Here is a 15,131-nt window from a genome sequence, read left to right on the forward strand (position 1 = left end):
AATAGCTCAAACGACACCGTTTCTGAAATTAGGAAAGTAAAAAAGGAATATCAAATAAATAAAATAAAATAAAAAGAGAAGAAAAATTCGTCACACGGAAAGAGGAAAAAGTCACAAAACAAAAAATTCAAATTAGAACTGCACAGATCTCTATCTAGCTCAAAGGGAGGAAGAGAAAGAGACGAGGATCATCTGATTTGATTTCCAGGAGATAACAATGTCGAGCGATAGCGACGATTTTGACGAAGATGAGCTGCTTCAGATGGCGTTGAAGGAGCAATCTCAGAGAGATCTTACATACCAGAAGCCTTCTTCCGCTGCTTCTCGTAAGCCCGTCGCGAATTTAGTGCAGCAGCCACGGAAACAGAAGACGGCGGCTGCTCCTCCGCCTAGGAAGTCTACTGGAGGTGCGAAGCCGTCGATGGATGAGGATGATGAATCGGAGGTTGAATTGCTTAGCATTTCGAGCGGGGATGAGGATGTGGGGAATGATCCGGGAAGAGACGGTGGTGGAGGTAGAGGAAGAGGCGGAAGTGTTAAGGAGAGAGGGAGAGCGCGGAAGGAAGATAATGTAGCTTGGGATGGAGTGGAGCCTGATTGCTGGAAACGGGTGAATGAAGCTGAGGTACGGTGGTATCTATCATGTTTGGGATTGATCTGGCTTCGATTTTGATTTCGGCGAGATTCATTTCAAACTCAGAATTTGACTTCTCTTTTGGCTGTTGTTGTGTTTGCTGCATTGTTTTGATTTGAAGTAGCCATAAGTAATCGTAGCTTGGTTGATTGAGTTTAGGATTTGAAATTGAAAAAAAAAGTTCAGTTGTGTGATTTGAATAGTCTGTTCATGGAATATTGTTGAGATCTTTGGAAAGGATTCAATGTGCAGAATTGAGATGTGAAAGACTCAACATAAGGCCATTGGTTAAGTTAGAATCATGGCATCAGGCAGATTTAGTTGGAAATATGAACATTTCACTTAAATGCTGATGTCACTTGGCAGCTTGCCCGCAGGGTTCGTGATATGCGGGAGTCAAGAACAGCAGCACCCGTGACTCAAAAGCTTGAGCGGAAGGTATCTGGAGGCAAGAATGCGGTTCTTACCAGTTTGCAATCATTTCCTCGAGGCATGGAATGCATTGATCCACTAAAATTAGGGTACCAACTACTATCTTCCATTTGTTTTGCTCACCTTGAAAGTCAATCTGATTGTTTATTCTACCTCTGAGAACATGATATGGTAGGGCGTATCTAAACATGGCTTTTTGTGTACTTCGTAGGATAATAGATAACAAGACTCTGAGATTAATCACTGAGTCATCAGAAAGTCTTTCCAAAGCTGAGAAAGTAGATAATGCACTTAGGGGTATGTATTTCTTTATGACCATACTTAACTTGAGGTTGATTATTAGCTCTTACACCAGACTTGTACAACTTCCGGTTTTTTAAAATATGACTCGTCTGAGAGAATTTGCAGAAAAGTTGGTGTACATTTCTGACCATTTCGATCCCAAGCTATTTCTTTCTCGCATTCACCAAGAGACAAGTGCAGCGGACTTGGAATCTGGTGCCCGTGCTCTGAAAAGTGACTTAAAGGGTCGTAATCTACAAAGGAAACAACTGGTGAAAGATAATTTTGACTGCTTTGTCTCGTGTAAAACAACAATTGATGGTATGTATTATTTTCTCAATGGGTTTGGCATACATTTACTTTAATCTTATCTCTTGTTGATGTGAAGTCTACTACCTTGCTTTAAAGATATTGAATCAAAACTGAAACGGATCGAAGATGACCCTGACGGATCGGGAACTACTCATTTGTTTAATTGCATGAAGAGTGTGACATCACGGGCTAATCGTGCTTTTGAGCCACTTTTTGAAAGACAGGTTGGTATGGTCACACAGTATTGTTTTTTGGTGTTGTCCTAGCCTCTTGCTATCTGCTTAAGACTTTTTCGCCATTATTCGTAGGCCCAAGCTGAGAAGATCAGGTCTGTACAAGGAATGCTTCAGAGATTCCGTACACTCTTCAACTTACCCAGTATAATTCGTAGCAGTATTAGCAAAGGCGAGTATGATTTGGCTGTTCGGGAATACAAGAAGGCGAAGTCTATTGCTCTCCCTTCTCATGTATGCCTGCCCCATTCATCAAACTCTTAAGACAGATACCACTCATGTTTCTTCCAGCATTCACTTGTTAAATTATTATTCACTTGCATTACGCAGCTCGTGAAAGCATAGAGTAACACGTTTCTTACAGGTCAATATACTCAAGCGTGTACTCGAGGAGGTTGAGAAAGTGATGCAGGAGTTTAAATGCACCCTTTACAGGTCTATGGAAGATCCAAAAATAGATTTTACGAGTGTGAGTTCACTATTATTACTTCTATTATAATGTGAAGCACTACTGAAATGTACATTCCAACTTTCATTCAAAGAAGTTAAGGATCCTGGTGCTTTTTTTATAAAATCGCTATCAATTTAAGTGTACAATACAAGTTTTCATGTTTCCCTTTTGTAAGATTATGACTCACCAAATATATATTTATACAAGACATTTATGTATCATTCTCTCCCTTTTCTTCCTCTGCTGGATGCTAAAATTTTTTTGCTTAATTTAGCTGGAAAACACTGTGAGGCTTTTGCTGGAGCTGGAGCCCGAATCAGATCCTGTTTGGCATTACTTAAATGTTCAGGTTAGTGTATTAGACGTTGTTACTCTTTTCACTACCGCTTTCCTAAGTTAGTGCTGAGTAGTGTTTAGTTTCCTGCTAGTTTTGCTTTTAATATCCTGGCTCTCTTAGCCTCTGCTATTTTGCATCTCTTTTCCTTCATAGTTGTGGTCTTAGTTGGCACCTCTTTAGAAACACACATCACATACAGTTTCTTAGACTATTTGTTAAAGAATGTATCTAAAGTTTTCTGGCTTGGTTCATTCTATTATCAGAACCATAGGATCCATGGACTGCTTGAAAAGTGTACATTTGATCATGAAGCAAGGATGGAAATTTTGCGCAACCAGGTGCATGAGAGAGCTCTCTCTGACGCGAAGTGGCGACAAATTCAACAAAATGGTGTTCAACTTGTGAGTTCAACTGTGAAGGCAGCTGTATTACTACAATAAATGCAAGATTCAGGTTTATAGATGATAACAATTTGTATTTTCTATAATCCTTCAGTCAGAATACACGTCTTCTATAGAAGATAACCAAGTTCAAGTTGACCTACCATCAGTAGAGTCGGCAGGGAAAGAACATGATGCTTTGAGGGGAAGATATATCAAAAGATTGACAGCTGTAATCGTATATCATCTCCCTTCATTTTGGAAAACAGCTCTTTCTATTTTCAATGGGAAATTTGCCAAGGTATATGATACTCCTATGTGCTCTGCTTCTGCAATATATTAACTTTGTATTACAATTTTGTATGTTGAGGGCAGTGCCTATTTCTTTCTTTATTCAAATGGAGCTAAATCTTTACTTTGATTTGATTTCTACAAATTCAGTCTTCCCAAGTTAATGATATCAGTAAAGCTGAGGAGAAAGTGGAAGAGGTGAGGTATATAAGTCATTCTTTGGAAGAAGTTGCTGTGATGATACGCAATACCATTTCTGTTTATGAAGAAAAGGTCATCTCCTTTTCTGTCAACTGATGTTGTCATACCTTTTCTCTGCCATACTGGAAAGATGAACCTGTCATCTGTTTTCATTCATTAGTTCTAATACTTTTCCCCCTGATTATGATTGTGTAGGTGCAAATCACATTTCATGATTTTGACGAATCATACATTCTCCACCCATATATGAGTGATGCCATCAACGAAGTATCAAAAGCATGCCAAGCTTTTGAGGCCAAAGAGTCAGCTCCCCATAGTGCTGGTATTTGAATCTCTTCTAAAGCTTGAGCTTGTTGTTTTGCTAAAATATACTGAGATTATGTATACACGTTTTGGTTTTGGCAGTCATGGCACTAAGAAAAGTTAAAGTGGAAATCACTAAAATATACATCCAAAGGCTTGGCTCTTGGATGAGGGCGTCTACAGAAGGAATATCAAAGGAAGAGACGTGGATCCCAGTTTCTATTCTTGAAAGGAATAGATCTCCATATTCCATCTCTTACCTGCCCCTTGCATTCCGTTCAGTTATCATCTCTGGGATGGAACAAATTAATCTGTAAGTTTCTAGCATCTTGCAGTTACATGTATATATCCAAATACTTAATCTTGTGTACATTAATAGTTACAACATTTTTCTATTACTTTGTAAGAGTTTTTTTATATCTATGAATGCTAGCTAGACAGTATTACTCTACTTCTCTCTCTCTAGTTAGAGAACAAATTGGCAGTTACCATTCCATTTTTATGATTTTGGTTGTCCGTACTATAATCACAAACTATACTCATATGACTTGTGTACAAGTGGAGAATAAGATACAAGTATCTCATGAGGTGTTGCCTTATATGGCTGTTGATTTCTGCCTACTATGTTTACTCCAGGATGATTCTATCTTTAAAAGGTGAAGCTGCTAGATCAGAAGATATGATTGCCCATATTGAGGAAATCCTCATATCTGTTAGACTTGCCTTTTTGAACTGCTTTCTGGATTTTGCGGGTAAGCCTTTTACACCAAACTTTCGTGATAATACATGTTTACCGTTGCAGACAAAAAGAAATGACGATGGTTATGTTGATATGCTTTTTTCCATATATTTAGCTCACTTAGAGCAAATTGGCGCGGACCTTTCTCAAGGCACCTCAAAGCGAGAGAGTTGGCAAAATGGATATCCCAACGACCACCAGGAAGAGCCATCAATCAATGCCCCTGAAAGTGTCGTTGATCCTCACAGGCAGTTGCTGATGATCTTAAGTAATATAGGTTATTGCAAAGACGAACTTGCCTCTGAGCTTTACAACAAGTACAAATATACTTGGTCACAGTCGAGGTGGGTCTCTTTCTTATTAAACTCCATTGGTGCTTTTTTAACATCAACAAATTCCTATCTCTGCTCTAACCGGCAGAGAAGTTGGACAAACTTATTCATGCTTGTTGTCTCAAGTCTCAACTGCGATAGTCAGTACCAACTTCCTAATTTTATAATCAAAACTTTGATAGTCAGTGAGAAATTTTATATGGTATTATATATAACTGGCTAAGCCCAGTCGTCTCTTAAATATTCCAGGGGAGTTGATGAAGACAACAGTGATCTTCAAGATCTAATAATGTCTTTCTCTGGTCTTGGTGAGAAGGTCCTTGAACATTACACTTTTGCTAAGGTAATGCCCTAATCGGCTAAGTTAGCTTTTACTAATGCTGGCCCTGTGTGTTAAAGAAATGATGCAGTTCTATTGCATCTATATGTCTTGTACCCAGGCAAACTTGATCAGAACCGCTGCAACAAATTATTTGCTGGACTCTGGTATTCAGTGGGGTGCGGCGCCTCCAGTAAAAGTAAGTGGCAAGTTCACTCTCAGCTGTGACTTTCTTGGTCCTTAGAAGAATCAATGAAAAAAACACTTTACCCTATTTTCTCAAGAAACGATAACTAAACCTTTCTTCAGGGCATACGAGATAATGCTGTTGAGCTGTTACACACTCTGGTTGCTGTCCATGCAGAGGTAATACCGTTGCTTCATCCTACCAAGAGAGTTGGACATTCGAATTTCTATAACAATTGCTTCTAAACATCACACTTGAGTAATCCTACTGCTAAACCAGTTAAACTTATACTAAGAACAATAATTAACAGGTATTTGCGGGTGCCAAACCACTCCTGGACAAAATTCTTGGCACTTTGGTCGAAGGTCTGATTGATACTTTTCTCAGTCTTCTGGAAGAAAACAGATCTGACGACCTGAGCTCAATAGATGCAAATGGTTTCTGCCAATTGATGCTTGAGGTAAATAAATTTTGTTGGTGTTCTCAACTTTATTTGAGTGAATGGGTTAATACTTAAACTAGTTATGATGCGCGTATCTGATTTTATAAACTATGATGCAGCTCGAGTATTTTGAGACTATACTGAACCCATATTTGACGGTCGATGCAACCGAGTCACTTAAGTCTCTGCAAGGAGCTGTGTTGGAGAAAGCTACAGAGAGTATAAGCGAGTCAGTCGAGAACAACCCGGGAGGGCATCAACGGAAACCAACACGTGGCAGTGAAGATGCAATTTCAGATGACAAACAATCATCCGTATCCCCAGATGATCTCCTTGTAAGAACATTTCTCCTTAACCACCACTTGATATTTACCATCTTCAATACTTAAAACCTTACAGATTCAGCTAAAAGCGGTTACTGTTGCTGCTTTAGGCTCTTGCACAGCAATGTACAAGCGGAATGCTTCAACTGGAGCTAGAGAAAACCCGTTTGAACAGTGCATGTTTCGTTGAGACCATCCCGTTGGATCCAATGCCGCCAGCTGCCTACTCCAGCACATCGATGGATTCTCCGAGCAGAAACCATAGAGAGCCACAGTCAGTGGGTTCTCCGGTTCAAGGTAGACCAAGGCGAAGATAAGAACTTCTCTTTCTTACTCTGATTCGAAGCGCGTTGGTGATCATGACATGTTTTTCTCAATATACTGTATTCGTTCTAATTGATTATACATCACTAATCTTGTTTTCAATGTAAATTTACATGTTTTCAACATTAACTTTTCTCATGAAATCGATCTTGATTGTGTTTTCATCCTCCTGAACCATGTATCAGATTTAAAAACCAAAACCGATCACATACGGTAAGAAAGTTGACAATAACAACGCGCTCGTTACCAGAATCTGAATACGATATCTCTGCTACATTCGGTCAAGATGTTTGACAACAAAGGAAAAAAACCACACAATTACAATTCAAGAGCTAAAGCAACAGAAAAACAGTGCTTCTACTCAGCTCCAGATTTGAGTTGTCCCGGTAACAAAAGAACATTTAGGTTGTCCTCAAAGGCGGCGACACCAATATCACTCCATCTCCCCTCACGAATAGAAATGGAAGCGTTCGCTTCGTAGTCTGACAAAAGCAAATTCCATCAGCAGAACGATCATACTATTGTAAGTTAAAATCGATCCATCATCTCAATTTCGAATCAAAGAGCCTAGTAAGTACAATTCTAATCATAAGCTAAAACATCAACATTTGTTTCAAGTTTGAGAAACTAAGTAGAGTTACTAAAGAGGCTAATGAAGACTGGAGACTCTATATATCCAGAAGTACTTCAACATGCGTCAAGATCAGTATTGAAATCAAACTAAGACAAAGGTGTATAATAGATACTGTGAAAGCTGAAACTTGAAAACCCTATATACATCACCCAACCAATCCAAAAGCCTAAGAGATTAATATCTCTTTGTTTGGGCTTAGGAAATCACATTTAACATACCCGAACAATCTCTTCGTATGTCTCGTCGTCGATTTCAACAGTCGTAATAACCTCTTCAACATCACCCAGAATCATATTCAAATGCTGATCAAAAGCCTGCATACACACACACACACACAATATACAAAGTGAGCGACTTAGAATCTTGAAACCAAAATCAAATCTGGAATCCGAGTGGGAATGAAAACGAGAAAGTTGTAGAAAAAAAAAGAACGAACGTGAAGCTTGCCGCGGAGTTCACGGTCAGATCGGAGCTTGACATAGATTCTCTCTTCGATACTTAAACGAATCAGATCCAATGGCTCCCTAACGGTGGCGTCTTCCTCGACGGACATTTTTTTGATGGAAAAAACTTCCTCGGAGGGTTTTGCAATTGCGAAGAAGAAAATAATGACAACAGTCGACTCGCCGATCTCTCTGACCTCACGCAATCACCACCGTTGATTTCTAAAGTATAAAGATGTTTTGTTTGGGCTCTAAAATATTGGGCCTAAGCCCATATGTTCGCTTTATATTAGTTCCCTTCTATCAATCTAACTTGTTAATGTAGTAAATACAGTAAAAGCGTATCTCATTCAATTAACTAATCTTAGATGACCATAATTATAAGCAAATTTAGTTTTTTTTTTTGGGTCTAGTACAAGTAATCTAAAGATAATTAATCATCTAATAATGCAAAGCTTGAAGAAAAAGTCTCCCCCATGATTATGATTAATCCATAGTTAGTGGAATTTAGCTATATCAAGTCCAATCACAAGGTATCTCAACATACAACAACATAAAAGTCCAATCACAAGGTACCAATTTGTCTTTTCATTAATACTAAACTTTACATAGCATATAATAATATTCGCGAGAAATGTGGACGTGAAAATAAAATTAAAGTTTTTACAAACTAAAAAAAAAAGCCTGTTGGCACATTCACGTTTAGAGAGAGAGAGAAGAGAGAGAAACTCTGAGGAAGCTGACCGGAGAAGACGAAAGCAACACAACAAAGTTCCAAACTTTATTTCTGTAAGTTACTCTTCCCTTTTTGACTCATCTCTCTCTCTCTCTCCCTCTCCCAAAATTTTACCACCGCTTTAACTTCTTCATCTCGATTCCATTTCCTCTCTGCTTTTCTCATTACTAAAGTCTCCATTTTTAATTCAATTTTCCCCTAAGAGATCCAGTAGAGAAAAGTTTACGCCTTTTTCAAATCGATTCTTGACTTTTTAAGATCTGTATGTTCTCTTCGATTTCTCTGATGAACTAGGAAGTAATTTAAGGAAAACAATGGATGCGAATTTTACACAAGGAGGTGTAGTTCGTGGTGGAGCTTCTTCTTCTTATGGTGGATTCGATTTACAAGGCGGCTCTATGAGAGTTCATCATCAAGATTCCATGAACCAGCAGCATCGACACAATCCTAATTCACGACCACTTCACGAAGGTCTTCCCTTTACTATGGTTACAGGTCAAACCTGTGATCATCATCATCACCACAACATGTCTTTGACTGACCAACATAAAGGTGAAAGAGAGAAGAACTCTGTGAGTGATGATGATGAGCCGAGTTTTACTGAGGAAGGTGGTGTTGATGGTCATAATAATGAAGCTAACAAATCAACTAAAGGGTCTCCATGGCAAAGAGTTAAGTGGACTGATAAGATGGTTAAGTTGTTGATCACTGCTGTCTCTTATATAGGCGATGACTCGACTATGGATAGTGGTAGTAGAAGGAAGTTTGCTGTTTTGCAGAAGAAGGGTAAGTGGAAATCTGTTTCTAAAGTTATGGCTGAGAGAGGTTATCATGTTTCGCCTCAGCAATGTGAGGATAAGTTCAATGATTTGAATAAGCGGTATAAGAAGCTTAATGATATGCTTGGTAGGGGAACTTCTTGTCAGGTTGTTGAGAATCCTGCGCTTTTGGATTCGATTGGATACTTGAATGATAAAGAGAAGGATGATGTTAGGAAGATCATGAGCTCTAAACATCTTTTCTATGAAGAGATGTGTTCTTACCATAATGGGAACAGGTTGCATTTGCCTCATGACCTTGCTTTGCAGCGTTCTCTACAGTTGGCGCTGAGGAACAGAGATGATCATGATAATGAGGAGTCTAGGAAACATCAAATGGAGGATCTTGATGATGAGGATCATGATGGGGAAGGTGATGAACATGATGAGTATGAGGAGCAGCATTACTCACATGGGGATTGTAGGGGGATTCATTATGGAGGTGGTGGTGGTGGCCCTTTGAAGAAGATAAGACAAAGCCATAGCCATGAAGATGCAGACCATCCGAGTCATGTGAATTCTTTGGAATGCAATAAAGGAAATTTACCTCAGATGCCGTTTTCTCAGGGTGATGTGAATCAAGGTGGGGCAGAGAGTGGGAGAGCAGCTTCGATGCAGAAACAGTGGATGGAGTCCCGGACTCTTCAGCTAGAAGAGCAGAAGCTTCAGATCCAAGTTGAATTGCTGGAATTGGAGAAACAGAGATTCAGGTGGCAGAGGTTTAGTAAGAAAAGGGACCAAGAACTCGAGAGAATGAGGATGGAGAATGAAAGGATGAAACTTGAGAATGATCGGATGGGATTGGAGTTAAAACAAAGGGAATTGGGTGTTGATTTATGAGGGAATTGGCTTGACACTTCTCTTGATTGGTGTATAGCTTCACTAAATGAAGTCTCATTTTCTGCTCTTGTAAACTTGCTTTGACTGAAATGATCTCGAGACTTTGATGTGAGAGATCATTGTGGTTGCATCAGTGATGATGATGCTGAGAATATAGTGACACAGGAGTGGTTAGCATAAGCAGGTCTCTGAGGTTTGCTTCAATTTATCCTTTCAGTCACTTTTTCCATGTAAACCGTATGACTTGAAGTAATCAACTGGTTAAGGTTAATAACATCATTCTGCTGTAGACATCTTAATCCAATTTTCTGGGGTGTAACCAGTGTCGCAATATTAAGCCAGTTTGCCAATGAGGTGTTGGGTGTTCTTTCACATGGAACCTTAAGTTATTTTGAACTATGTCGAATGAAAGAGATTCCTATACTGTGATTAACCTTACTGAAAACTAAAATTTCTTCCCTTTTTCTTTTTCTAATGGACTTGGATCCAGGGAAAACCTTATGCAATTTATTCTTTGGATCATATCTCCTTTACTAGACAATGAATCAGACCGGTTTGCGTTTTGCCTTTAACTTGTTCTAAAGACTCTTCAGTTTGAGGATGTTGAATTTGTCCGAAGAATCATGAACCCAAATTTGAAAGGTTTCTCCAGGTTTGACCTCACGTGTTATTTTAACATGAATGTAAAGCATGTTCCTCACTGAAAAAGCCTGCTGTGTTTGCCTGTTTTTGGTCCATCTCATGCTTGCGTCTCCTTTCTAGTTTTTATTTCCTTTTTTGGTGGTAGGTGATGAGAATCTTCTTTCCTTTCTATTGATTCAAATTAGAGATTTCTGGATACTTAAAAGTTAATAACAAAGAAAGAACTTGTTCATTTTCAACTTTTAAGCATCCTGAACTCTAATTTGACTCGAACTCTACTTCTGGCTCTACAGGTTCTGTGTATACGTTTTTTGGCTCACTGATTCATACACCTGTGGAGTTGAAATCTTGAAAAGTTTCATTTTGTACCATACTTAGTGATGCAATGGTCATATATAAGAAGTCAAGCAAGGGGTAGTTCTGACCTAAGGTTGGGACATGCACTCACAAGGGAAGTAAGTCTAGTGTCTGCCTTGGTGTTTATGGTTCAGCTTTGTTGCTGCTTGAAAACGGAACCCGGTTTCTAATCATAACATGCTCTGTTTGTCACAGTTAACTTCTTTTGTTAACATTGACTAAACGGGAAGTCATTTTGATGCGATAATCAATCTTGACAAAAAAAGGTAACTGTGACAAAGACTCAAGTTGACGAGAGCCCAAATGGTTACTTCTATATTGTCAAATAGGTTTCTATTCTATATTATTTTAAAGAACGTCGTCAGAAGCATACCTTCTTCCCAACTGTTATGATTTTTTTTAATCCTTCAAAAAAAAAAAAAACAAATTGTTAAACGGAAGCAAACGTAGACGTTGGGACATATTATATGGCATATAAAGCATACTTCAACGCCCCCTTGTATTACACTGATAAGGACTTGCTCTTGATCGACTCTAAAGTAGAAAATGTCTTGGCTGTGTAATTGGACAATGAATTATATATAGTATAATATATATAATTGGGGAAACTGAGAATGGGTCTCCCAAGAATCTAGACAGATGATTTGAAGAGCCCTGCCTTTTTCTTATAAGATGCATAGCTGAGATAAGAGAAAAGTATAAGAGGAACAAGTTTCGAGAGAAAGAAACAAAATAAGATGAAGGTGCAAGATTTGTTCTTGGTGGCTATTTTCTGCCTTTCTTATACGCAGCTGGTCAAGGGACAACCTTGCCCAAGTACTACATGTGGCAATGTCAAAATCGAGTACCCTTTTGGCATTTCTTCAGATTGTTACCATGACAACGATCCTAGTTTCAAACTCATTTGTGAGAAAGAGAAGCTATTCCTTAAGAATCTTGAAGTGGTCAGCATTTCTCATAGCAGCCAGCTACGCGTCATGATTCCTAGATCCTTCTCTTGCTTTAACAGCCTAGGGAATATCACTAGTCGGAGTTACTTCAAGGGTCCTAACCTTGGTAACTTGACTCTCTCCGAAAACAACAGGCTAACTGCAATAGGTTGTAACACTTTCGCATTTCTGACCGCTTTTGGAACTCGAAAAAACTCATCAGTTGGATGCACATCATTATGTGAATCTACCCCAGTGGAAAACAGAGAATGTAACGGTGCAGGTTGCTGTCAGAACCCCGTCCAAGAAGCCAGCAATCGTTTCAATTTCAGCCCATATACGTTTACCTACCAGAAGACTTCTGAGCGTACCTATATTAGTACTTGCATTTACGCCTTTCTCGTTGAAAATGGGACGTTTGAATTCAATGGTGGGGAAGATTTTAATAATCTGCGGAATGTCACGCACTTTCCAGTGGTATTAGATTGGTCTATTGGAAACCAGACATGCGAGCAAGTCGGTAGAGGCATATGCATTGGGGAGAACAGCAAATGTTCCAATTCTACTACCAAAATCGGGTATGTCTGCGTGTGTGAAGATGGTTTCCAGTGGTATTTCATATTAGTTTACTTTAATCTTTGTTATTTTAGGTGTTAATCGTTTCACTCACATTCTTGTTGCATCATGTACTCGTTTTTCGTGTGCCAGATATCAATGAATGTACTGACCTTATCCGAAAACACAACTGTACCGATTCCAACACCTGTGAAAACACGCCGGGAAGTTTTCATTGTAACTGCCAGTCTGGTTTTAACTTAATTGCCACTAACTCTACTATGACCTGCTTACCTAAAGACACGCCTGAATATGTTACGCCTGTATATGTAAGACCGACTCAGATTTTTCTTGGTAAGCTCCTCTCACTTGTTCTGGATTATTTCTGTTACTAACAAAATTTGATCTAATCATCTGTGTGATGTGACCAGGAACCACCATTGGCTTCTTGGTCATCCTGTTTGCAGTTACCTGTATCAAACAAAGGATGAAGCACCGGAAAGACACTGAGCTCCGACAAAAATTCTTCGAGCAAAATGGCGGCGGCATGTTGATTCAGAGACTCTCAGGAGCAGGGCCATCAAATGTTGATGTCAAAATCTTTGCTGAGGAAGGCATGAAGGAAGCAACTAATGGTTATGATGAGAGCAGGATCCTGGGTCAGGGAGGCCAAGGAACGGTCTACAAAGGGATATTACCAGATAATTCCATAGTTGCTATAAAGAAAGCTCGGCTAGGAGACAGTAGCCAAGTAGAGCAGTTCATCAATGAAGTGCTCGTGCTTTCACAAATCAACCATAGGAACGTGGTCAAGATCTTGGGATGTTGTCTAGAGACAGAAGTTCCGTTGTTAGTCTATGAGTTCATTACTAATGGCACCCTTTTTGATCACTTGCACGGTTCATTGTTTTATTCTTTTCTTACATGGGAACACCGTCTGAGGATAGCCATAGAAGTAGCTGGAACTCTAGCGTATCTTCACTCTTCTGCTTCTATTCCAATCATCCACCGTGATGTCAAGACTGCTAATATACTCTTGGATGAAAACTTAACTGCAAAAGTAGCTGACTTTGGTGCATCAAGGCTGATACCAATGGATAAAGAGCAGCTCACAACAATGGTGCAAGGCACTCTCGGCTACTTAGACCCAGAATACTACAACACAGGGCTTCTGAACGAGAAGAGTGATGTTTATAGTTTTGGGGTGGTCCTCATGGAACTTCTCTCAGGTCAAACAGCATTGTGCTTTGAAAGACCACAGAACTCAAAACATCTGGTAAGTTACTTTGCTTCTGCGACAAAAGAGAATAGGTTGCATGAGATTATTGACGGGCAAGTGATGAACGAGGATAATCAGAGGGAGATCCATGAAGCTGCAAGAGTTGCTATCGAATGTACAAGATTGACGGGAGAAGAAAGGCCACAGATGAAGGAAGTAGCTGCTGAGCTAGAAGCCCTAAGACTCACAAAAACTAAACATAAGTGGTCAGATCAGTACCCTGAAGCAGAGGATGTTGAGCACTTGCTAGGTGTACAAATCCTATCAGCACAGGACGAAACCAGTAGTAGCACTGGCTATGACAGCATCAAGAATGTAGCAATATTGGACATTGAAGCTGGCCGCTGATATTTATCAGTCCAGCTCTGCTAAAATCACATACTATAAAAATCTTTTGTCTGTAAAAAAACTTATCTCTATTGCTTAACTCTCCTCTTTGTCCTTCTAAACAACATTTATGCTCGAGAAATCTCTTGTAGATCATCAATAATTATGTTTATAACTCAAGTGTTCACGAATCATCAATTCTTCCATATATATTGATAAAACTAATTAGTAGTTACAAACTAACAACTCAAGATAAACTATATCCGGGTCGATTTCATCACCGACTCAGCTTGGTCAACCAAAACAAAAGCTTGATGAAGAGACGGAGGAGGATCCATAAGCATGATTCGCGTTCTCACAAAGCTTAGTTCTTTCTTCAAACCCATCAAAAACCCGTAACGCTGCTCCTTCTCTCTCGCTTCTTTACCTCGTTTCACACCCTCGCAATCACAAAGCTTAGTATAGCCATTGGGAGATTCTCGTTGGATTCGTAATCTGGATCGATATAATATGGTGATTTAGGATCGAGTGTGGTGGGAGATTCCGCCATTGTCACCTTGCTCTACTCTGAGCTCTCGTTACTGTTTGATTTTACGGTTTGCTTCTTTCTTTTTTGTCATCTTTATAAGTATAAATAGCTGGGCTTACATGGGCTTTAGATATCTCCTCATAAGCCCAAAGTTTCAGGGGTTATATAATAAGATCTTCCCGCCTCAATTATTTACTTGTGTTGTGTCTGTTGCGTAGTATGGTCATGGTGGGTAAACTCAAAAAAATATCAATGTAGTGTTTGTTCCACAGCTTCACTCATACTATCGTCACACAAGAGGATAGATTTCAAATCGTTGACCAATGTCCACTACTCTACTTTTTATAATTGTCAAGTAGTTTTCTATTTGATGATATCTCATTTTTTAAGCATAGACATGTCTTAATATTTAGTTATTTTACTATTGATTCACATTTGTAAATTCATTGCTGCTACCAACCATCCTAATCGTTGAATACTGTTAAGCAGAAGCAAACGCAGACGTTGTGATGTAATAATA

At 39.2% G+C, this 15,131-nt stretch overlaps 4 protein-coding genes across 5 annotated transcripts; 3 read left to right on the plus strand and 1 right to left on the minus strand.

Annotated features, from left to right (window-relative positions):
* Nucleotides 1-89: 89 nt before the first annotated feature.
* LOC104776237 (exocyst complex component SEC5B) lies at nucleotides 90-6,686 on the plus strand. Of its 2 annotated transcripts, none has more exons than XM_010500264.3 (21): nucleotides 90-625; nucleotides 1,001-1,155; nucleotides 1,278-1,363; nucleotides 1,475-1,669; nucleotides 1,757-1,884; nucleotides 1,969-2,127; nucleotides 2,258-2,362; nucleotides 2,619-2,693; nucleotides 2,945-3,082; nucleotides 3,177-3,362; nucleotides 3,503-3,625; nucleotides 3,749-3,875; nucleotides 3,959-4,169; nucleotides 4,493-4,608; nucleotides 4,711-4,939; nucleotides 5,177-5,270; nucleotides 5,368-5,445; nucleotides 5,556-5,612; nucleotides 5,744-5,893; nucleotides 5,995-6,210; nucleotides 6,309-6,686. In XM_010500264.3, the coding sequence occupies exons 1-21, from the start codon at nucleotides 218-220 to the stop codon at nucleotides 6,513-6,515; spliced, it is 3,243 nt and encodes a 1,080-aa protein (XP_010498566.2). In that variant the 5' UTR covers nucleotides 90-217; the 3' UTR covers nucleotides 6,516-6,686. The 2 variants fall into 2 exon arrangements, with proteins under 2 accessions (XP_010498566.2, XP_010498567.2); XM_010500265.3 differs by having other exon boundaries at nucleotides 93-625; nucleotides 1,012-1,155.
* A 58-nt stretch (nucleotides 6,687-6,744) lies between these two features.
* Nucleotides 6,745-7,818, minus strand: LOC104776238 (sm-like protein LSM3A). Its single transcript, XM_010500267.3, has 3 exons — nucleotides 7,593-7,818; nucleotides 7,375-7,470; nucleotides 6,745-7,004 (listed from the first exon to the last, which is right to left on the minus strand). The coding sequence occupies exons 1-3, from the start codon at nucleotides 7,707-7,709 to the stop codon at nucleotides 6,924-6,926; spliced, it is 294 nt and encodes a 97-aa protein (XP_010498569.1). The 5' UTR covers nucleotides 7,710-7,818; the 3' UTR covers nucleotides 6,745-6,923.
* A 326-nt stretch (nucleotides 7,819-8,144) lies between these two features.
* LOC104776239 (uncharacterized) lies at nucleotides 8,145-10,343 on the plus strand. Its single transcript, XM_010500268.2, has 2 exons — nucleotides 8,145-8,388; nucleotides 8,630-10,343. The coding sequence occupies exon 2, from the start codon at nucleotides 8,650-8,652 to the stop codon at nucleotides 9,991-9,993; it is 1,344 nt and encodes a 447-aa protein (XP_010498570.1). The 5' UTR covers nucleotides 8,145-8,388; nucleotides 8,630-8,649; the 3' UTR covers nucleotides 9,994-10,343.
* Nucleotides 10,344-11,650: 1,307 nt separating this feature from the next.
* Nucleotides 11,651-14,254, plus strand: LOC104776243 (putative wall-associated receptor kinase-like 16). The gene is made up of 3 exons (XM_087508728.1): nucleotides 11,651-12,561; nucleotides 12,630-12,830; nucleotides 12,908-14,254. The coding sequence occupies exons 1-3, from the start codon at nucleotides 11,730-11,732 to the stop codon at nucleotides 14,101-14,103; spliced, it is 2,229 nt and encodes a 742-aa protein (XP_087364854.1). The 5' UTR covers nucleotides 11,651-11,729; the 3' UTR covers nucleotides 14,104-14,254.
* Nucleotides 14,255-15,131: the final 877 nt, after the last annotated feature.

The sequence above is a fragment of the Camelina sativa genome, chromosome 3, assembly GCF_030686135.1.
Source record: "Camelina sativa cultivar CO46 ecotype springtype chromosome 3, ASM3068613v1".
Taxonomy (NCBI): Eukaryota; Viridiplantae; Streptophyta; class Magnoliopsida; order Brassicales; family Brassicaceae; genus Camelina; species Camelina sativa.